Consider the following 23,957-nt stretch of genomic DNA (forward strand, 5'->3'; position numbering starts at 1 on the left):
TCATTTCGTGTCAATAATCAATATATTTCTGGAAATAAAAATTGTGAAAAACATAAAATGTTTATAATTATATCACAATTAAAAGTCATATTTATTTTCAGAACACATATAAATGACTGATCTACTATGGCAGTGTATTATTACATAAGCTTAACTAATTGACCCAAAGGAAAAAAATGAACACAAAGATATTTCCATCTGTCTAAAATACATCATATTATCCTAAATGCTAATGTTCTATAACTGTTACATTGTATTACACCAGTGCTAAAAAAACCTGTCTTACGTCCCCCATTGTATGACAAGTTGCTTGTTTTAAATGACATCATCCTCACATGCCTTTTGTAAATGAATTGCTTTTTTAGGATGACGTCATTGTGCTGTTATGAATGAAGTTGTAAATTTATCCACTACTTTAATAAAGAAAAGCTAAATGAAAAAATTAATATTAGTTTTCGTAATTTCTTTCCAACATATGATTAATGTATAAATGTGCAAGAAAAAGAATCAAGCACAGCCTGTTGTTACTGCAATAAACAGTTACCCTTGAGCTAGATAATTCCCATTAGTCAATATTATTCTTTCTTTCAAAGTGGAGGAAAAAAAGTCCAATATTAAAAAATATTATTTGTACGTACAGTAAATACTGGGAAAAAAGCTGTTATTTACTTTTCTCACTATTTAAACCCTATTATATTTAGTTTGCACTTAAATTTACCAAAGAAACTTTACACTGATTGCTCAGTACTGGTTGGTTCCAGTAACAGATTCAGGAGTATGTCTATATGCTATAAGCTTTACACACAATTGAACTAAAATGAATTCTGTATAAATAAACCAATATTACCCAAACTCAAAAGTCATTATGAACTGACAGCAAAATAATGAGGTTCCAATTAGCTTTTTTGTGGATCAAGATTCTATGATGAAAAGCTCTAAATTCTACATAAACAATTGAAAATTCAACATACATTGAAAATTTTAACATAGCTTAACAGAAAATGTGGACAACAAAGACTGATTGCATTTGAAAATTTAACAAAGCAAGAAAGTTTTCAGGACTATAAGCTTACATCTAATTTTTTTCCAGATCTTGAAAGCAACAGGACCAGGGTCAAAAGGTAATACAATTGTACATGTACATATTTTTGAAAAGTCAACAAAACTAAACAGAAAAATTTAATGCAAAGGTCCTGAAGCAAGCATTTAAAAAATTTAACAGATCTTAACAGAAAATGTTCAGGGCCTTAGCTAGCATTGAAAATTTAACAGATCTAAACAAAAAATGTCCAGGGCCCTATAAGCTAGCATTGAAAATTTAACAGATCTAAACAAAAAATGTCCAGGGCCCTTAGCTAGCATTGAAAATTTAACAGATCGAAACAGAAAATGTCAAGGGCCCATAGCTAGCATTGAAAATTTAACAGATCTAAACAGAAAATGTCCAGGGCCCTTAGCTAGCATTTTGAAAATTTAACAGATCTAAACAGAAAATGTACAGGGCCATTACCTAGCATTTTGAAAATTCAACAGATCTTAAAAGAAAATGTCCTACGATTAAAGCTTACTATTGAAAAGTTAACAAAACTATAATTATAGAAAATGTCATGGTCTAAACCCTGACATTTATTCAATTTTGTATATCTTACACATGTAAACTGAAAATGTTCACAACATTTATCATTCAAAAGATGTAAAATGGAAAATGTCCAGAAAGCAAAGCACATAGACGACCTAAAGCTAAAGGTCTTAAAGGGACTTCACTGAGGATTTTTGACATGACCAGAAAATAATGGAAATACATTTTTGAGATGAATGTTCCATTTGATGCAGACAAAAAATTTCAGATCATTCTCATTTGCTCTCTTTGTTTTTTCATTTGATCCTGATCTTTTTAAGTAAACATAGGGCCTGGATCTGAAACAGCCATTGTCACATGTGTAAAGTCAGGCCAGCCTGTTAATCCATGATCTCTGTCCAGTGTTCATAATACAATGTAGTGTATTGGTACCTCAATTTTTGTATTTTGATTCTTTGAAATAGACTTCAAAGCTCCATAACACAAATGGTTAGACAAACAATCTAAATTCATACCCTTTGTAATAAAACAGCCCGTATACAACAAAAACAAAAATCTCAAGTTACTTTTGCATAATAAATGGTAAATCTGTTTCTTTTCATCTAAAGAGGTTTAAAAATCCATTGTGGAGTTAGATATTTTCTAAAAATAGATTAATCGGAAATTCCCAAAACAAGAATCACATTATCTATAAATAGAACTAAGCATTTTCAACTTAAACAGTTCCAACAATTCTATTCACAATGGCATTTGCTACATCTAATGTTTCGTCTTCGCATATCACAATGTCGTATTTGCTCTTGTACAATTCCAAACTGTCTGCCACCTACAAAAATTAACAAAAAAACAATATGAAAAAATATAAAATCATTATAATAACATTTGTTAAATCCTTAGATCATTCTTTAATCATTTTGGCTTTGGTTTGGTCAGATTTTTCAGTCAAAACGACACAGATACTCTAATAAACTTACCAGATTTATAATGTCTGTCATATGATACAGAATATCCTCTCGAGACCCTATTTTCACCAATCAAGTTACTCAGACTGTTTGATTTGTTTGATTTGGTTAACATCACACCAACACAGTTTTGGTTATATGTTGACATTCCAGTTTTACCGGTGGAGGAAGACCTCAGTTGTCCTTGCATACACTATTTAAGGCACAAATGGGCACCTAATAGAATAACCGACTTCCATAAGCTAGGTGGAAGGCTTCATCACATGGAAAATCCAAGTCACTGTCAGGATTTGAACCCACAGCGGTGAAAGGAAAGCTACAGAGAGTGTTTATCATTTCATTGTAAGATTTTTCACTGACATTTTATAGCACATTGACCTATGACTTATTGACCTAAAGTAAATAGTGCTCAGCCAGTCCAAACAAATCTCTTTTAATAGAGAATAACAGGCCTCTGACATTGTTTTGTTAATGATTGGACCAGCTTTTGGAGGTCAAGATCACAGTTAGAGACATGTAGAAAAAGATGAATAAACATCCCCCAAAACATCCTAGGCAAACATCTTGCGCTGGGTCTCATAGAAAGTCGTAAGTCTAAAATCAGTCATGAATCATACTTGAGACAATCAATGTTGTGTATCAAAGAAAATGTTCTTACTTATGATTCCTATCTTAAGAATTCTGCAGTATCTGAACAGCAATGAAGAACAACATATTAAGGTATTCTTATTCTAACACTTAATGTTTTCCCCCAAAAAAAATTTCTTATACTGGCAAATATCGTAACAAATTAGTCATTTCCGGAACGTTATTTTTCACAATCTTCAATATTTAAAAACTATTAACCATTTATAACCAAAATTTAATAGTTAGAATAAGATAAGTGATTGTAAATAATCTAATGCCAAAGATTTTGAAAAAACAGTTCCGGAAATAATCAATTTGCTAAGATATTGGCCAAAATAGAATTTTTAGGCGAGAAACATTACAGTAAGACTACCTTAACACATTGCTGTTAAAAGTGTGTGTCCTTGTATTTGTTTTTTTTTTCAGGAGAATAATTTTAAACAAGGTGTAAATCTTTAACTTAGGCATGTTAAGATAGAAATATTTATAGAAACCGTTTAGAGTTAGCCCTATAGTCGGTCATAAGTTTTAGGACTTAGGAAACACTTAGGACTCAGGATACACTTAGGACTTACCATGAAACGCAGCACTGGTTTCTATGAAAGAGGCCACAAGTAATACTTCACTGTAGTTATCTACATGTGTATAGAAAATAAAAATTTTACCCTAGTATTAAGAAATCCTATCGTAAGTTTTGCTTCTACATTTTCAGCACCGTTTGCCATCTGGAGATCCCCTAATGAGTCACCCATCAGTAGAACGTTCGTACAGTGACTCAAATTGGAGAAATAGTCCGAGTCGTGGACGGCATTTTCATTTTTATTGAAGACATGTATTATCTCACCTTTGAAGCCGATCATTTTACCCTGTAACGATTAAATTATAATTTGTGGCAATTTTGAAATGAACTACTACCTTTTTTTGTTCTGAGTTCGGGTATAACTGACAGTGACACTTTGTTTAATATCACATATAAAACAAGACTGCATTTGAGAAAAATGCTATGCCACCGCATGGTTCAAATTTCATAGCTGTACATCAAATGACAAGAAAGTAGGTCACATCATCAAAATCTAGGTCAAAGTTCAATTTTATAACTAAATCTGTGTATATGGTCAAAATTTCATTGCTGTACATCAAAGGACAAGAAAGTATCTATGTACATAATGAAAATCAATTACCCCTGGGGTGGAACCAATTTTGACCCCAGGGCTATAATTTGTACAATCTTGCTAGAGGTTCACTACATAATGTTTCATGCAAAATATCTTAACTCTTTCCTTTGTAAATTTAGAGAAGATGATTTTTTAAGTTTTAACTATATACATATAAGATAAACCTATGGCTCCCAGGGGCAGGGCTAATTTTGACACAAGAGGCAAAATTTGAACAACTTTGGTAGAGTACCTTTAGATGATATTATTTAACAAATATTAAAGCTCTAAGCCTTGTACCTTCAGACAATAAGAATTTTTTTTTTTTTTACTATATGTATATATTGAAATCAATGACCCGGGGGGGGGGGGGGGGGGGGGGGTAGGGGGCCAATTTTGACCCCAGAGCTATAATTTGAACAATCTTGCTAGAGGTTTACAACACAATGTTTCATGCAAAATATCTAACCTCTAGCATTTGTCAATTGCTAGAAGAATTTTTTTTAAGTTTTTACTATATACATATAAGGAAAACCAATGACCCCTGGGGTGGGGCCAATTTTCACCCCAGGGCTAAAATTTGAACAATCTTGCTAGAGGTTTACATCACAATGTTTCATGCAAAATATCTAACCTCTAGCATTTGTCAATTGCTAGAAGAATTTTTTTTAATTTTTACTATATACATATAAGGAAAACCAATGACCCCTGGGGTGGGGCCAATTTTCACCCCAGGGCTATAATTTGAACAATCTGGGTAGAGGTCTACCAGACAATGCCTTATGCAAAATATCCTAGTTCTAGGCCTTTTGGGTCTTTTAAGTTTTTACTATATGTACATATAGCGAAAATCAATGACCCCGGGGCGGGGCCGATTTTGACCCAAGGGCTATAATTTGAACAATCTTGGGAAGGGTCTACCAGATGATGCCTTATGCAAAATATCTAAGCTCTAGGCCTTTTGGGTTTTTACAAGAAGGTATTTTAAGTTTTTACTATATGTATATAGTGAAAATCAATGACTCCGGGGGCGGGCCAATTTTGACCCCAGGGCTATAATTTGAATAATCTTATTAGAGGTCTACCAGACAATGCCTTAGGCAAAATATCTAAGCTCTAGGCCTTTTGGGTTTTTACAAGAAGGTATTTTAAGTTTTTACTATATCTATATAGTGAAAATCAATGACCCCCGGGGCTGGGCCAATTTTGACCCCAGGGCTTTTTGACCCCAAGGCTATAATTTGAACAATCTGGGTAGAGGTCTACAAGACAATGCCTTATGCAAAATATCCTAGCTCTAGGCCTTTTGGGTCTATACAAGAAGATTTTTTAAATTTATTCTTATAATTCCTTTTGGTTGCCATGGCAACCAGATTTCTGCATGGAATGAAATTCTTTGAACAACTTTGGAAGCCCTTCACCCAAGGAACAATCCTGCCAAGTTTGGTTGAAATTGGACTAGTTGTTTTTCACAAGAAGATTTTTTTAAGTTCACTATATAATCTATATAACACACACACACACACACACACACACACATACATACACACAGATGAATCGCTATATGCCACCGCATCGCAGATGCTGCGGTGGATGCCACCGCATCGCAGATGCTGCGGTGGCATAAAAACCCAAAGAAACATTCTTTTATTTTGTTTTTTTTTAATCAGATCCATTAATTCAAAAATAGGTTTTTTTCCAAAAAAAAAACTGATTTGATACTTGTAAAAATTGGGTCAACGATGAACTAGTTTAATTACCTTTGTGATCATTTTTTCAAATACTAACGCTACTTACGTTTTCATCAAAGTCAAGATCGTTTGAAACCACATGCATATTGTCGTAGAAAGTTGAATGTTGTGAGATAAGTTCACGTATGATGTCACCAACACCAGCAGAGAATATCAACAACGGTACATCACGTTTGTGAAGTTTGTCAAAGAAGTCAAGACATCCATCTCTGAAAATATAAAAAAACACTTGTTTAAGGGGAGTGGTGGCCCAGTGGTAAAGGTGTCTGCCTATTAACCAAGTAATCATGGGTTCGAGCCCTGCCAGGATCCTTAAAGTAATCAAGGATTCAAGCCCTGCCAGGGTCCTAATATGACACTAGTTTTGAAATATCAAACAAAATGAAACCTTATTTAAGGGTCCTATTGGTTATGGTGTCTACCTCTCAACCCAGGGAGCATGGGTTTGAGCCCTACTAGGGCCGTCATATGAAACTTTTTGTACTGAATAATCATCCCAAGAAGCCATCTGGATAATGGTTCAAATAAGGTGCAAGTATTTTTTCACAATCAAATATTAAATAATGTCTGATTGAATCACTGTTTTAAGATTTAAATTTGTTTTGGCGTAAAAACCTAAATATTGCTGACAATCCTTCTGTTTGTTTGCTTTGGTTTTAAGACACACTAACACAATTTAGCTCATATTGTGCGGAAATGGGGACGATCATTTTGGCGAACCCCTGTATAACAAACTTAAAGCAACACCAGGGGTCAAAACCACCTCACCTGCTGGAACTAAGAGATGCATATACTCCAGCATTTCATAAATTCAAACCCATTTGAGCCGTGTCATGACAAAACCAACATAATGGGTTTGCCACCAGCATGGATCCGGACCAGCCTGCGCATCCGCGCAGTCTGATCAGATGCGCAGGCTGGTCTGGATCCATGCTGGTCGCAAACCCATTATGTTGGTTTTGTCATGACGCGGCTAATTAAGTCACAAGGATAAACGGTGGCTGCAATTCTGATGCCTCATCCCTTAAAGAATTTTTCTCATTACAAATAAGAAATTTTGATTGAAACGAAATTTGCAAGTTTGTTCTATATTGTGTCAATTAGTGAGACAGACAATTCGTTTCCTGATCTTCTATTTTTAGAAACAAAAGTCACAACTGGCAAATTTCATATTCCACCTTAATTCTTTTGATTTGACAATATTATGAAGCACTTGATCTAAAAATAACAAATTTAACCTTTACAACAGCTGAAGGCCACTTAAGGAAGAGCTAAACAATTGTGGTCCTGTCACTTTAAAAAAAAATTAAAATTATATAAATCCTCCTTATTAGGCTATACCATCACCACAGTGCAATAACTGGTTAACTTCCATTAAATTTAGAAGGTTAAAGCCATTACTGCACCAAAGAGACAATATGTCATGAATATTCATCATCCTCCTTGTCAAAGCCTAAAATAACAAACTCGGGGGAATTTTTTGTCATTTCACTAACTTACCTCAATCTTGCTGTAGAATTTGCAACCATATTGTGTAGCATTTCTTTATTTAGTGGGTATTTTACCAATAGGTCATGTGCCTGTGTCCACCTGTCAAATGACAAGAAATTTTTCATCATCATAACATTTGTAATATTTCTTAACAATTCAAGCAAAGACCAATGCCAAATAAAATGCTTCTAAACAAAACATTGTGTGCAAAATCTCAATCACTTATTACACTAGTGCAAACACCTGGGATAATAACAAGGCACTAATTTTTCTTGTTCCTACTCCACAATTAACTGTAGATTCAGTACCTTTAATAGAACTCAGAATCATATTTACACAGTGGTCTTTCATCATGTGGTTGGTTACATAATGGCTTTGTTACAGTTTATTATTGGCTACCAAAATCATATACTTAATTTCTGTATGTTCAAAGCTTAGCCTCTCCCAGTATTTCTGGAAACTTGGCTCCTAACATGCCATTCTCAAATAGCTGCGGCCTGCCTGCGATAGCAAAATTTTGTATACTATGATTTAAAATAAAAACTCAATCAGAGAAGTTATGAGTACATTGGTGCATTTGATAAAGGTTAACTTGTGGTAGAAAGTGATGTCAAATAATGCCTAGAATAACATGTAGTCCAAAATTTCTAAACAGACTGGCTGAGATAGCTTTGAAAATAAAGAGCATGGAAATAATTTTTGGCACCCGATTCTCCAAAAATGTCTTATTTATTAGAAAAAGAAATTGAGCTCAGATAATTTACTTCAAAAAGAAGGCAGCAGTTAGAAATGCAAAGTGTCAAACTGGATACATTTGTTTCTGCAGACTTGAATATAAACTTGAAATATTCTGAAATTTTTACGTAGATGTAAAAGCAGATGATTGATCTTTTTTTACAGAAAGCTTCTGATGAAAGTAAAATGTTGATAACCCTAAAATCTGCTGCTTTGTTTACACTTACTGACACATACACTGGTCATACTGCACAAAGACACAATGTAACAAACCACCTGATAGGCAACTGTGATATTATTTTCTTACAAAAGCTTTAAATGGCATAAAGGTAGAAATAATTTTTATCCTTAAACCAGAAATCATATAGGTCTCCAATCTTCACATAAACAACTGACTTTTACAACAAGCTGCTTAGGGCCCCATATAAGCATCTGACTTTACCACAAACCACAAAGGGCCCTAATATAAGCATCTGACTTTTACCATAGCCACACAGCACCTTATTTAAGGATTTAACTTTTACAACATAAAACAGAAGCACGAAGTCAGTCACATTACCTTATTATTGTACATTTTCTAATATGTTATCAAAATTCTGTATATTCATAATCATACAAACCATTCTATCATATGTGGAATTTTTTCTTCTATAGTCATATTGGGATCTGTCTCAATGGGAAAATATTTGTCCCTGATCTTGTATGCCTGTAAATACACAGAAACAAATAAAACAACTTTGTAATCCATTTACTCATGAATAAAACAAGGATGGTTTACATATAATGTATAATTTTATGTTCTACCCTGTTCTTACTTTATTTCTGCTAAAATGTATCCTATATTGACTATTAATTTATTAACTTTAGAAAATTACAAAGAAAGTGTTGAGACTGCTCCTCTGTACATTATTTCAGGCACCCTCTATGCATTTTTAGGCATCCTCTGTACATTATTTCAGGCACCCTCTGTACATTATTTCAGGCACCCTCTGTACATTATTTCAGGCACCCTCTGTACATTATTTCAGGCATCCTCTGTACATTATTTCAGGCACCCTCTACATTATTTCTGGCACCCTCTGTACATAATTTCAGGCACCCTCTGTTTATTATTATTCCAGGCATCCTATGTACATTATTTCAGGCACACTCTGTACATTATTTCAGGCATCCTCTGTACATTATTTCAGGCACCCTCTGTGCATTATTTCAGGCACCCTCTGTGCATTATTTCAGGCACCCTCTGTGCATTATTTCAGACACCCTCTGTGCATTATTTCAGGCACCCTTTGTGCATTTTACAGTCACCCTCAGTGCATTATTTCAGGCACTCTCTGTACATTATTTCAGGCACCCTCTGTGCATTTTTCAGGCCCCCTCTGTACATAATTTCAGGCACTCTCTGTACATTATTTCAGGCATACTCTGTTCATTATTTCAGGCACCCTCTGTGCATTATTTCAGGCACCCCTGTACATTATTTTGACTAACTCTATGTATTATTTCAGACACCCTCTGCATTATTTCAGGCACCCTCTGTACATTATTTCTGGCACCCTCTGTACATTATTTTAGCCATCCTCTGTTCATTATTATTCCAGGCATCCTCTGTACATTATTTCAGGCACACTCTGTACATTATTTCAGGCATCCTCTGTACATTTTTTCAGGCACCCTCTGTACATAATTTCAGGCACTCTCTGTACATTATTTCAGGCACCCTCTGTGCATTTTTTCAGGCACCCTCTTTACATTATTTCAGGCACCCTCTGTGCATTATTTCAGGCACCCTCTGTGCATTTTTTCAGGCACCCTCTGTACATTATTTCAGGCATCCTCTGTTCATTATTATTCCAGGCATCCTCTGTACATTATTTCAGGCACACTCTGTACATTATTTCAGCCATCCTCTGTGCATTATTTCAGGCACCCTCTGTGCATTTTTTCAGGCACTCTCTGTACATTATTTCAGGCACACTCTTTGCATTTTTTTAGGCACCCTCTGTGCATTTTTTCAGGCACCCTCTGTGCATTATTTCAGGCACCCTCTGTGCATTATTTCAGGCACACTCTGTGCATTTTTACAGTCACCCTCAGTGCATTATTTTAGGCACTCTCTGTACATTATTTCAGGCACCCTCTGTGCATTTTTTTCAGGCACCCTCTGTACATTATTTCAGGCACTCTCTGTACATTATTTCAAGCACCCTGTGTGCATTATTTCAGACACAAGTGGTCACTTCAGTAGAACCACTGACGTTTCATAAGCTAGCTCAGGATAGCTTTCTTACATGAAAGAATCCAAAGTCCCATGCAGGATTTGACTCTACAGCAGTCACAAATTATAGTGATACGATTACAGCCTTTTGTGCTTGGCAGCATCAAAAATTAAAAGGCCTATTAAAGGGACTCCACTGAAGTTCCAATGCCTTAAAGACAATAAAAACATAAAATTTCAAAATCTAACAAATATCAAGTGAACACATTAAATGGACAAATCTGTAAAGGATAACAAAGCAGTATACTCAGAATTGAATTGAAAATCAATTTTTGTACAATTCTTAGCCGGTTTTGAGTGAAAAGCATTGCAGCACTTTTCACTTTTGGGGTCCTTTGTTGCTATAAAAATGATCATTCTGGAAAATAGGAGAGGGTGAATAAGCTGAAAATGTGCACAGTCACAAATAACTGGTCCAGACTTACATCTATTGGTTAAAAAAATTTGGAAAAATATTTCTATTCATGTCATGTCAAAATATCTCAGTGGAGTCCCTTTAAGGGTACAAAACTGTATAGAATTAGAAATAGAAAATATCTACCTTTTGTTTGTAGTCATCTGGTAACCCCCCTTCTTCCAACACATCTGAAATCATTAAGTTACACAAACATACAATATAAATCTTATGACAGAATGATCATCATCAACAACAACAACACATGAATGAAAAATTGTTTTTAGTTATTCAATCTCTTGCCCCTTAAGGATAAGTTTTATAATATACATGAAATATAATTATAAAAGGACAGTTCACACATTTTATAAACACTAAAACAATATATAATTTAATGATAATCTATCTTTAAAATCTATAAAGTATCTAACAAAAAGTTGCACATAAAAATTTAAAAAGGAAATCCTGAAGTCCAATATACTAAAAATAAAAATTATTTTTTTTATAGTCAGCTGGGGACTTTAAAAAAGAAGATTTTAAAAAAATTTTTGAAAAATTTGAATAGATTGAAAAATCATGTGTTTTTATTCTTTTCCCAATTTGATGAAAAATGTTTCAACCTTCAAATTTTTGGGGGTAATTCACAATAAAATAATCATTCTGGGAAAAAAGGGGCAAGCAATGGGCTGAATTTTCAACATCTATTATTTTGACGTCAACAAATGGAACATTAATCTTGAAAAAAATATTTCAAGTCCCGTCATGTCAAATAACCTCAGTGGAGTCCCTTTAACCTAACATCAAAGTGAGTAAGATTAGACCTGCTATTCTTCGAATAGTCTAGTTAAAAGGAAAACTGCAATTCTTGCAACATTTTTAGTGATAATTTTGTGTATGTATTATTTACTGCAGGTCTACTGTAAAATCATTATTATTCGTGGGGCATGGATTTTCGTGGTTTTGGCGGGTAGGTCAATCCACGAATTTAAGATCCGACAAAATTTTATCCCAACAAATACTTCTTGCCATGTCTCTATTCTATATACAAACATGCATCGGCGCTTTTCATAATGAATGCCATGAGGCAAGGATTAAATTCATTGACAAGCGCTGTGTGATACGTAAAGATATGTACATGCGACAAGTAATATGCATGGCGATTAAGTGTAAGATTCCTTTGCATTTGGTTACATTTTTGTGTGTTTATTTTTTTACAAGAAATTGAAAATCCACAAATTTAAGAACCCACAAAAATGCCCATTTTGATAAAACCATGATATTTCATGCCCACGAATATAAGTGAATATAATATATATAAGTATATAATTCAACTTGTATGTATGCAAGCATTAAGGATTAGACACTTATACCCACAGTGTTTATAGGCTCTTTCAATATAGGCTCCAAGATGACCAAAAAAATATCCTCGCTTAAAATTACAAAACCAACCCAATATTTGTTTTACACAGTATTAGCTATCAAGCTATTTGATAGGATAAACAAAGTGACAAGCCTACATAACTTTTTTTTGCAAAGCACTTAGCAAAAAAAGCTAAAAAAAAAGCAGAGATTTTGATAAGCTTTTTATCACTACTTTTTTAATACTGAACAGATTTTCTTAAAAAAAAATTGGTGCATAAATTCATAATATAGGAAGTTGTTTCTTTGACTGTAGAGCATTAGGTATGATTAATGTCGCAATTATGATTTTCTCCAACATTTTCCAAACTGATCTATAGTCAATGAACAACATGTACCAACTAAACAACTGAATAATTAAGGAAAGATTGTTGAAAATCAGAGCAATTCCACACAAAGTCTGTTACATCAAAAAAGGTGCTTACCATGCAAGGGTTTGTACATTTGACTTGAAGAAAATCTGTTTAGTAAGTAATAGGACACTGACTTTCTTTTTTCCAAGATGAAGATTAAACCCTTTTTTATTACAAAAATTCAGCCCAAATTTTGCAACAATCAGAAAAAAAACAATAATTTTACTTCAAGGGAAGGTATACAGATCAATCAATTGGTTTTATATGAATAATGTAGTTACAAGAATCAGGGCTTTTTATTGCCACTAAGACTATATTTAAGGGTATCAATATATCTATATCTAAAAAATATTCATAAAAAATTTTTAAAAACAAAAATTTTTTGTTTCCATTAGTACATTATATTTTGGAGATTCTAAACATTTGATTTTAAAATATTTCTGCCCTTTTAAATTTTAAAACTCTTGAAAAGTTAAAAACTATGAAACAAAAAAAATGTAAAAAAAGAAAAAATTATTGCTATATTTTAGTACTATATTTTCCATTTTTGAAAGGGCCTTATTTATGGGCCAGCAGGAAAAATTCAAACATCTTTCATACAGGTATTTTTAAATGAAAATTTAAAAAAAAACAACATTTTTTTTTGTAACTAAAGACAGCAGAATACATAGCTTTATACACTTTAAATGGATTTTTTTTTTGTTGGGAAGGGGGGTGGGAGAGAGGGGGGGGGGGGCGGAGATCGACACACAAACACAGTATAGGTCATATGGTGACAATCTAGCTTTACTGGTGGAAGAGAAAACTCAGGTGCCCCTTTCAGGCACCAAGGGACACTGCTGGTAGAAGCACCTAAGTTCCCTAAGCTTAAGCTGTATAAGCTCAGATAGTGAAAGGTTCAAAGAAATAGGTGAAATGGGCAAAGAAGAGAAAAGCTGAAGCTCCAGATATTAAAATAACAGCACACTACATGAGCAGCGTCACAACGAAACCAACGTTATGTGTTTGCTACCAGCATGGATCCAGATCAGATCAGGTTCCATACCGTTCGCTAACAGTTTCTCTACTTGTTATAGAGTTGGTAAGCGAACAGCATGGATCCTGATCAGACTGCGTGGGATGCGGCTAGGTAGTCTGGATCCAGCTGGTCCCGAAAATCATTAATGGTGATTTTGTAGTGATGCGTGCTCATTATAAGGACTACTTGACATGTGGGCCACCATTTCCACTGTGTGTGTACTTATGACGTGGTCCCTATCGAAATCGGCTACTACCTTGAAAAGTAAATCAATGGAAGATAAATAATATATATGGAATACATAAACGACCCATGGCTATTTCGATCATCCTCAAAGTATTCAAATTAGTCTGCCAAGAGACAAGTAAATCAATATTTAAACTAGCCATATCATAGTAGCTTTTAAAAGTAGGATAATTTGGCATGGTGTAATGAATACATTATTTCCCATCGCCCGCGCCTGTTTTTGTTGCGACTTCAATCATGCACAACTCTGTTTAGGTCATTAAAAGCCACTTTCCAGCTTTACTGATGGGGAAAGACCTCAGGGTCCCTTCAGTGCATTATTTCAAGCATGAATTTTACCTATTTATTACATTAAAAAAATGTGTTTTTCACAAGAAAAAAGGGAATTTTTGCATAAGAAAAGGAGCCAATTCAGGAAAATCTTCCAATTTTCATAACAATTTAATCAAATAATTTATCCATCAGCCCATGTTATCACCACCCCGATATTAAATGAGCCGCACCATGACAAAACCAACATAGTGGGTCTGCGCAGTCTGATCAAGATCCATTTTGTTCGCCATCGGTTTCTCTACTTGTAATAGGGTTTGGATGCTAACAGCATGGATACTGATCAGACGGCCCGGATGCGCAGGCTGGTCTGGATCCATGCAGGTCACAAACCCATTATGTTGGTTTTGTCGTGACGCAGCTCAAATGTCCATCTTGCACTACTTATATTGGAGAAGAATTTCATTGTTATGGTATACATACTTACTGTAGGTGCAAGGACCTTTGTAGTTGGTAATAGTGGCATCAAAATCTGAACAGACCTGTGAGAATTTGTAAAATGTCAAATTGTGAAAAAATGTGAAAATGTGAAAATTGTGAAAATGTGAAAATTGTGAAAAAATTAAAATTTTACATTTATGAAAAACAAGAAGAAAGCTTACAAAGGACAGTAACTCCAAAGTTATGATAAAGAGTTATGATTCTTGAGCACTGCAATATAATTATTCTGCTCATTGAGAACTATCCATCATTAAAGATTCAAGATTTGATAATATTTATCAAGAGCCAAACAAAAACACAATAGTCAAATGGACAGACAGACAAGCTGGGTGATTTTAGTATATCCACAATATAGCATGCATAATTGTTATCTAAGGGATATTATAATAACAAGTCGACGAAAAGTTGGGTAAACTTAGATTAACACACTGGTAATGCATAAACATGACCGTATCTAGGCAATATTTCAACAGCCAATCATTTGTGCAAGTAATTGATTCATGAATATTATAATAAGGAGAGAGGAGGAGCATATGCAAATTCTGAATAAATATTAATAATAGAGGGAAAATCTTAGAATAAAAGAATAACTTACTTGTAGTTTGTCAGGTCCATCTTTCACCATTTTCATTATTGTGTTCATTACATAATCCCGGTCCCGTATATGAACATTATTACGATTCAATTCCTCAATCTGAAATTGACAAGAAAAGATATTAGTGTAACCTTTAAGAACATAATTTTATTATCCAAAGAGAAAATTTCTGCAGTGAAAGAAACTTTGGATCTACATCTGTTTAAGAATTATCAAAGTTTATTCTTGCATAAAAACTCACAGTGTGCGCAGGTTACGCATTCACATAGAAGTAAACTGTTTGGGTTACGGATTGAATGTTACCTTTTTAATATCTTGCTTATTGTGACCTGACACAAGTTTAACACTTATTTCCTTATAATATAATGCCTTGATTTGATGTAATAATTATATGTTTTAAATAAGTGATATGTAAATTAGTAATAAACATTTCCTAATAGGTTATATGCTATATGTATTAAATAATTATATGTATTAAATCAATAATTATACGTTTTTAATAGGTTATATGTAATAATATGTAATAATTACATGTATATTATGTATTAAATTAATAAGTATACATTTTTTTAAATAGGTTATATGCAATAATTATATGTATTAAATTAATAATTAAATATTTTTTTCAAATAGGTTATATCATTATGAAATAATTATATGTATTAAATTAATAATTATATGCTGTTTTTTTTAAATTAGGTTATATGTAATAATAATTATATGTATTTAATTGGTTTTATGTAATGTGTATTAAAGTGTATGAAGTTATATATCTGCTGCCTGAAGTACAAAATTTTTGTTTCAATTGAAAAGAATTATCAATTCCAAAATATTTTTATGAAGAAATAATGTTGGTTTAGTGAAAGATTCATACATAATGTACAATAAATCATTGGTAAATTACAACTTATATTAGCAAAATAATATTTGTTCTGCAACATTTTATTATGTTTTCGTACAAAACTCATAATATGTATTATTAATTAACAGAGACAATTTCTATCACAAATTTTCAATGGATCAACTGTAACTGGCTATGCATGGAAACAAAATAATTTTACCTATCCATTTTAAAATTTTATAATATTTTAATGTATTATTTCATAAGATATAGTTTGATACCTTTAAAATTGATTTCCTGTAAAAATTATTATATGAATATTAAGTATAATTAAGTATAATTACCTGAAACTGTGGAGCAATCCCCATGTTTCTTTGAAAATATCAGGATAAAATTCCTAGACTTCTCAAAATTTATAATATAATAACAGAATCTCCCCCTTTCCGAAACTTTACCAAAATTATTAATATAAATACAATAACAGAGTACATATATATATTGGAAACACAATATAAAAGCTAATACTCTTTTCCTGATACAATTATGCTGGAAATCTGATCAAATAAATATATACGTGCAACAAGATGTAACATTATTAACTGATATTGCTTATCAATAGACAAAATTAGGATATACTATTATTCTTGCCCCAAAAGTTTTGTTTCTTGTCTCCATTATACTAAAAATAGGGTAATCAAATAGAATTTTTTTTTTATTTCTTATATTTTATTTATATAATTAATATATCTTTACTGCATTTAAATTCAAAGGGCTAGCTGACTTAAGGCTAAAAAATCAGCACTTAAAACCCCTTTAAAAAATAATGGAAATATTGGAGTTTGTTGTTATTTCTTAATTTTTATATATATTACAAATACTATAATATAATAATTATTTGTTGCTATTATTTTTAAAGGGCTGATTTAGTGTCAAAATTCAGCACAAAACCCTAATGTTTTTTTTTAATAAAAAGAAAGATACTAGTATATTCCCCTGGTTTCTGAATCGGCTAAACAATTTTTTTTTGGAGATCCATCAAAAAAGAGAGGCACTTTATTTCTTGTGTATAGTTTGGACTAAAGGGAGGTATTCTGATGTTTTATCACAATTTCAAACAAAATGCACTGTGTTCTCCATTTCTAAATTTGCCCTCCATGATGCAATTTTCCCCCTCTCTATGGGCCACTAATGACTCTAATAATATATTCCCCTTAAGTATAAAAAGTACAGACATTGAAACTTTGAATCAGAAGAAATTGTGTTTGAAGAAGCAGAAAGGAAAATTACAAGTGTTAAGGGTACGTAATATACACTGTACATCTTACATGTATAAAGCAAATGTAAGGAGAACCAAATCAGAACATTTGTATGGCCTTATCTATAGACCTGATTAACAGATAATTATTATATCATTCTCACTAATTTATACATGTAGTATACAATATTATCTGATATTAGCCAGTAACAACATTGTAATGGCCTCTACACTCTAAATTCTTTACAATTATGCTTAAATAACTATCATTAATAATTTTACAGTATATCAATTTAATGCCATAATCTACAGGATCTTTATTATCTAAAAAGGAAAGTGGAAAAATTATATACTGTCCTTTCATAAAGAATTAAAATATAATATGATCTCATTTGCTTTGTCAAAATGAAAAGATATTGTATAATTATTCATAATAAAGATGTTATAAAACTAGATGATGTTTCAAACAAATTATGTAACTTCTAGTACACCTTGGGCTTTCGGAGAATTTTGAAGGTTTTACTATACACATACATTACAGACACCAGGGCAGGTTCAATTTTGTCCCAAATGGCATAAATCAAACAATCTTGGTATAGTTAGAGATCCATCAAGTGCTGTAACATTTCAAACATCTAAGCTCTAGCTCTAAAGGTTTCACCGAGAAGAGGATTAGTTAGTTGTATATATTTAAGTAAAAATCCAGAGCTGAACCAATTTTGACCCTAGAAATAATTATAATTTAAAACAACTTTGGTAGAAGACCTCTTGGTGACTTTCCCCCTCCCCCCAACCTCTTGGTGATGTTATATACAACAAATTCAATCATATCAATGGTCTAGGCCTTGTACTTTTTGCATTTCTGAAACCCCATTCTTTGTCCCTGTGACCCTACTTCTGCACATTCTGCCTTAGGTGAGCTTAAAAGTCAGGGCTGTGTACAAATTTGAAGTATTGAAGATTTTCTCAAGATGTATTGAGTACAACTGTGAAAATTCTGATTAACCAGGGTTAATGGTTTATGCAGACCATACAAGAAAAAATACAAGAAAAAATTCAAAGAAGGAATTTTCGAAACACACTGGCAGTAACAAAAGTTATCACAAGAACTGGGTAGGCCATCTTCAGAGTTATCAAAAGAACTCCAAGACATTTGAAAAAATCGGGCAAAAATTTGTTAGCGGGCGCTTTTTGTATGCAATTTTGCATTATAATCAGGTAATTATGTATGGCAAGGATAAATACCAGAAATAAACATGTCAATACATGCAAATTGGCAAATAATTTGAAAATTTCACTCAAAACTACCAGATTTTGTTGTGATCAAAGTGAATCACCACACTAAGTGATTCCATTCCCTTTAGAAGTTATGGAGATACCAGCTTACACGCAAAAACTCAACCAAGAATTTCTAAGTCGAAAAAGGGTCATAATTATGCAAAAAAGCAAATTAGAGTTATGGGACTTGTGCCAATCATCTTAGATAATCACAGAGAACAAGGTGTGAAGTTTCAATCCATTCCCATCAATAGTCATGGAGATACCAGCTTACAGTTACACGCAAAAACTACTAAGGATTTCCTAGTCTAAAAACGGGCATAATTATGCAAAAAAGCAAATTAGAGTTATGGGACTTGTGCCAATTATGTAAGAAATCAAAGAGAACAAGTGTGTGAAGTGTCAATCCATTCCCTTCAATAGTTGTGGAGATACCAGCTTACACGCAAAAACTAAACCACAGGGACGCCAACGCCGACAAATGGGTGACTGCATTAGCTTGATTACTCTGTGAATAGTCAAGCTTAAAACTGTTCAAACCCAGCTAGCACTGAAATGCTCTATTGTTTTATTAAACCCCTACATAGCGCACATGTATAGATAGCTTATCTTTTGGTAATTGATTATCAGTTTTTTACTGATAACACAATAGGTAGTATCAGAATGTCTAATCATAACACTTTTCTATCTATAGGGGAATGGGTTAATAATGTTCTTGTGACATGAAGTGCTATTTATAGCAAACTAGCAACCTTGAAGGGACATGGGTCTTGGATATCATATGTCATCTTGATGTAGTAGATATTTATGCTAAGTTATTTTAAAATCCTTCAATGCATGACAAACACAAAATGTTTACCTTCAGTTTTTAAGTGTGACCGTGACCTTTTAGGTAAAGAGATGGGCCTTTAAAGCCACACATCATCCTGATGTGGTAGACATTGATGCCCAGTTATTTTAAAATCCATCAATGCATGACAAAGTTACAGTCAGGACACAAATGTTGTTTAAATGGTGTACCTTTAACCTCTAAATTACTTAGTCTAGGTGTAATTATGACCATTTAGGTAATGACATGGCATGACGGGCCTTAGATGCGACACTTCATCTGGTTCTGTGCCATGTTTTTTCGTTCTGTCAGATTTTCTTGTGGAACGTGCTATGGGTTTTTGAGCAATTTTGATATGATGTTGCTTTGCCCAGAAGCAAAAATATCTCAAAGCACCGTCATTTTTATAGATTAGGACTAATTACGTGACTAGCTCCCACAGGCACTAGTCAAAGAATAAATTTTTTACATAATCTGCCTATATAATTATGTATATTTAGTTATTAAAGTATATAATTTAGTTAAAAGATATTTTATTGTATATATACATACATAAATTTTCACGATTTTACATAAATACATTAATGTAAATATAATAAAGGGTTGGGCCAAAAGATATAACAACATTATCGGGTGCCCATATACATGTAGATATATGTCCTAAAACACCCATATTAAGAATGGGATTGTAACCTTATGTCACCCTTGTCATGTAGGGTAACAGTCCTATAAATATGACGTTGCTTTGAGATAAATTTGCTGCTGGGCAAAGCAACGTCATATCGAAATTGCTCAAAAACCCATAGCATGTTCTGTCAGAAAATCAGGCGGAATGAACAAACAATTAAGACAGCATGTATTTAAATTAATTTTGACCTATTTATGAACAAAACTAAAAAATAAATACCTTTTGACAAAATAATTTTACACTGTCACATCTGAAAAATCATGATTAAATCCTCTCTCGTACATGTAATTAAATTCCTTTTACAGCCGATAAACAAAATGGCCACCATACAGTGCGCAAAATCTGTTTGGCTGATTCAAATGCAAGCGTTTACCTGAGTCAGAAGATTCTAACGGAATATTATTAAACAAAATAATTGCCCATGTACCGTTAAGGTGATCAGATATATTTTTTCCGTTAAAAATTTGGAATCAATCTGTAAAGAGCCTAACTTAACCAGTACGGTGACAGGCAGATAGACAAAAATAGATTCAGATGTTTATATTTTATTTTAAATTGATAAGTAGTCTACATTGTTTTTGAGAGTTTTTGTTTATAATTAAGCATGAATTTATTGAAAGAAAAGAAGAGAAGCTTTTGAATAAATGTTGAAAGGCAAGACAATAGACATTTTAAAAAAAATTTAAGATGCTATTCATTCATGAGTGTGGTGGTCCAGGGTTGTCATTAACATTTTTTGCAGAAGGTTTGTTTTGAACTTGAGGCGGTCATTTCTGTCTTTATCATGCATAACAAAGAGTGTTTTCTTAATTTTGAGGCGGCCCATAATGCATTTGAGACAGGCATTTTTGCCTCCTGCCGCCTCTTAATGACAGCCCTGTGGTCATTGACCTAACTGATACATAGTGGTGTTTGACCTTTGTAAAATGGGACATCCCAGTATTCCCTCAGTCCACATCCTGGTTTCCTGTTGAATGGACAAGCAAAAAACTGCTAAGATTAACCCATTACGTGACATTTACGCCTTTTTCACCGGTCCCCTCCTTTTTTGGTGTCTTAAATGGTGAAAAAATGCCTTATTTAGGCCCCCAATACTTGTTTTTGTTTTTTGAAGGGATGTGCCCCCTTCCGTTTGGAGGGTTTGAAGGGGGGCGGAGTCCCCCTCATCGTCAAGAAAATTTTGAACTTGTGAGAGGCTAAAAATGATCCCAGATCGATCATAAGGTAACTTGTAACCAATGCTGAAAGCATTTGACTCTATCTCAATCCATTGAGAAGTTGTGGCACTTTGAAATAAATTTTGATGGAAAAAATCAGCGCAAAATAGTGATTTTTGGCACTTTTGAGATGTCCCCTTGTTGCTATGGTAACAGTACATTTAAGTCTGAGCATGTTGTTGCAAAGGCAATGGTCCAGTCAACACTTGTGCCAAGTTTGATTAGTATTGAAGCAGTTTTCATAGTTTTATAGCAATTTGAACTTGTAACAGGAGACTTTTCAATGAAAACAGCCATTTTCACAAAATGCTCATGAAGTAATGGGTTAATCTACCCGATTACATCAGTGTGTCAAAGTATCCAAAGAACTTGAACATCTATGTACAGTAAGTTTGTTATACCAATATAGATTTAATATACTCATGAGCAACAGACTTCCCGAAATACGTCGGTCCGACGGACATGTCCGATAATTTTTGATCAGGTCCGACGATTTTTTAATCTGGATCGGTCCGAATGTCCGGCTTTTATCCAAGCCATATGTATAGGAAATGGCGTCGCTAAAGCTGCCAAACCTGGGAAAAACGAAAATCTACGTCAGAGGAGCGCGCAGAACAGCAATAAAAGGATGAAAAGAATAGGCCTGAGACAAAATTTAATGAAAAATGGAAGCAGGACCATGAATCGTTGGTGTATAACAGGGAGGAGATGAAAAATCCAAAATGCACTGTACGGAATGTGCCGATTTTTACGGTGAAAAAATTAAAAACAAAAAGTGTCTTAGAAATACAAACACAAGCTTTTCTTTGATTTTGATCAATTTTATTTGGTCTGACAGATTTCGTTTCGGTCCGACAGGTTTTCATGGTTTGTCAGACCGAATGTCTGACAGTTTTTTTTAACTTTCGGGAAGTCTGGAGCAATATCAATTAGAGGTCAAGCCTCGACATAAACTATAAGGAATTGGAATAATTATAATAATAATTATATGCATTAGCTTAAGGTCTTCAGCGTACCCATTTATATACTTTGACATGACGTGAACGCTGAAAATAACCCCGTAGGGAAAGTCCACCATTAATCCTGCCAGGAATCTGACACGATCATATTTATTCATCAAACATGCCATGAAGTAAAGTGAAGCATACCTTGATAAAACTATATAATTATAATCTGTTGATAAGCCAAGGATGGACAAATAAAAATTTATTACAAACATAAACTACCTAATAGTTTCCGACAAGTAAAAATTTCGGCACTTGGCCGCCATGATTGCCAAAATGTTTGACCACGTGATTACGAGAGTGACTTTTATGAACCCATGTGCCTCCAATATTTTTATAAATTACTTTTTTAAAGATATTGAAAAAGGGTGATTTACTGACTTTAATATTCAATAAAATCATATTTAAGTACTAAAAAATTAATGAAAATAAATAAAAACATTATCTTGAATAAAAATATCGAAATCATGTCAACAAAATGTTCTTAATATAGTACATAACTCTATTCAAATCTGTTCCCGCGAATGACGTCATACGAGGTCTCGGGTGGCACCTGAATGTCATGGCAGACTGTAGTCGGCGTAAATTGATGTTTTACAGTTAAATAGGCAATTTTAATGACAGTATTAATTAAATAATATTTTGATACTTTAATTGGTATATAACGATATTAAAATGATTGTTTTATTGTAAAATGCACAAGAATTGATTGGGTCATCATATAAGTGTATTTGCAAGTGAAAAACAAGAATAAATCAACTTATGTTATTCTGGTTAGGTTTCGTAACGGGTCTAATCCAAAACTTTAATGCCGCATCAGATGAAAAACAAAAATATCAAATAGCGGCTTAAAAAGTTTTGGAAGCCAGAACTAGAATTTTGAATGAAGTCTGATGTTGTGGTAAAGACTGATGCATAGGCCCTATCAGAACTTTCAAGCACCTGTGGACTGATGAAAATGAGAAATTTTAGATCTCTGTGTTCCGCATAGTATTGCACGAGTTTTTCTTAATTTAAAAGAAATGTTCATGGTATGTCTTACTGCATTAAATTTCTTACCTCAGACATTTCTAAAACTGCAATAAAATGCAAGCAAACTAGTTTTCGAAAAAATTGATATTCTGTTTTTGTAGACGCTTGAACACATGCATTCAAATAACTCTGATCATAATGTAACGATTCGTCACCATAACATTCCGCTACACTTATGATTCGCCTCGGATAGGTAAACGATTCGACCACCACAACTAATAGTGATTCCTGTCCGTTATTTTGGTGGATTTACCCAATGTCAATATACAAAAACGTACATTTGATGTCCCTGATATTCCTTAAATATATAATTTGAATAATATAATTATCCCCCAGTGTATATTTGTAATCCAAATTCTAATGAAAGATAAATATAAAATAGAATTGATAAATATTAAGTAAAGGGAAGTAATCCCATTAAACTGTACAATTAAACATGT

At 33.2% G+C, this 23,957-nt stretch overlaps 2 protein-coding genes across 3 annotated transcripts in view; one reads left to right on the forward strand and one right to left on the reverse strand.

Annotated features, from left to right (window-relative positions):
- LOC132753102 (uncharacterized) overlaps positions 1 to 23,957 on the forward strand; it is a 61,665-nt gene that overhangs the window by 18,222 nt on the left and 19,486 nt on the right. The gene's annotated exons all lie outside the window — the stretch shown is intronic.
- Positions 4 to 23,702, reverse strand: LOC132753101 (cytosolic 5'-nucleotidase 3-like). Of its 2 annotated transcripts, none has more exons than XM_060743523.1 (9): positions 23,545 to 23,702; positions 15,374 to 15,472; positions 14,765 to 14,819; positions 11,119 to 11,162; positions 8,920 to 9,005; positions 7,574 to 7,663; positions 6,120 to 6,282; positions 3,834 to 4,034; positions 4 to 2,405 (listed from the first exon to the last, which is right to left on the reverse strand). In XM_060743523.1, exons 1-9 carry the CDS (start codon positions 23,551 to 23,553, stop codon positions 2,295 to 2,297), a joined length of 858 nt encoding a protein of 285 aa, XP_060599506.1. In that variant the 5' UTR covers positions 23,554 to 23,702; the 3' UTR covers positions 4 to 2,294. The 2 variants fall into 2 exon arrangements, with proteins under 2 accessions (XP_060599506.1, XP_060599505.1); XM_060743522.1 differs by lacking the exon at positions 23,545 to 23,702 and adding an exon at positions 16,559 to 16,663.

This window comes from Ruditapes philippinarum, unplaced genomic scaffold, assembly GCF_026571515.1.
Source record: "Ruditapes philippinarum isolate M1 unplaced genomic scaffold, ASM2657151v2 ctg3094_1_1_1_1, whole genome shotgun sequence".
NCBI lineage: Eukaryota > Metazoa > Mollusca > Bivalvia > Venerida > Veneridae > Ruditapes > Ruditapes philippinarum.

Excerpts from the sequence above, each read along its gene's own strand:
- LOC132753101 (XM_060743522.1), bottom strand. The coding sequence starts at position 16,582 with ATGGGGATTGCTCCACAGTTTCAG. Across the intron at positions 7,664-8,919 it reads ATTCCACATATGATAGAATG|GTGGACACAGGCACATGACC; the intron begins GTTTGTATGATT and ends GTCATTTGACAG. Across the intron at positions 4,035-6,119 it reads ATCTTGACTTTGATGAAAAC|GGTAAAATGATCGGCTTCAA; the intron begins GTAAGTAGCGTT and ends TAATCGTTACAG.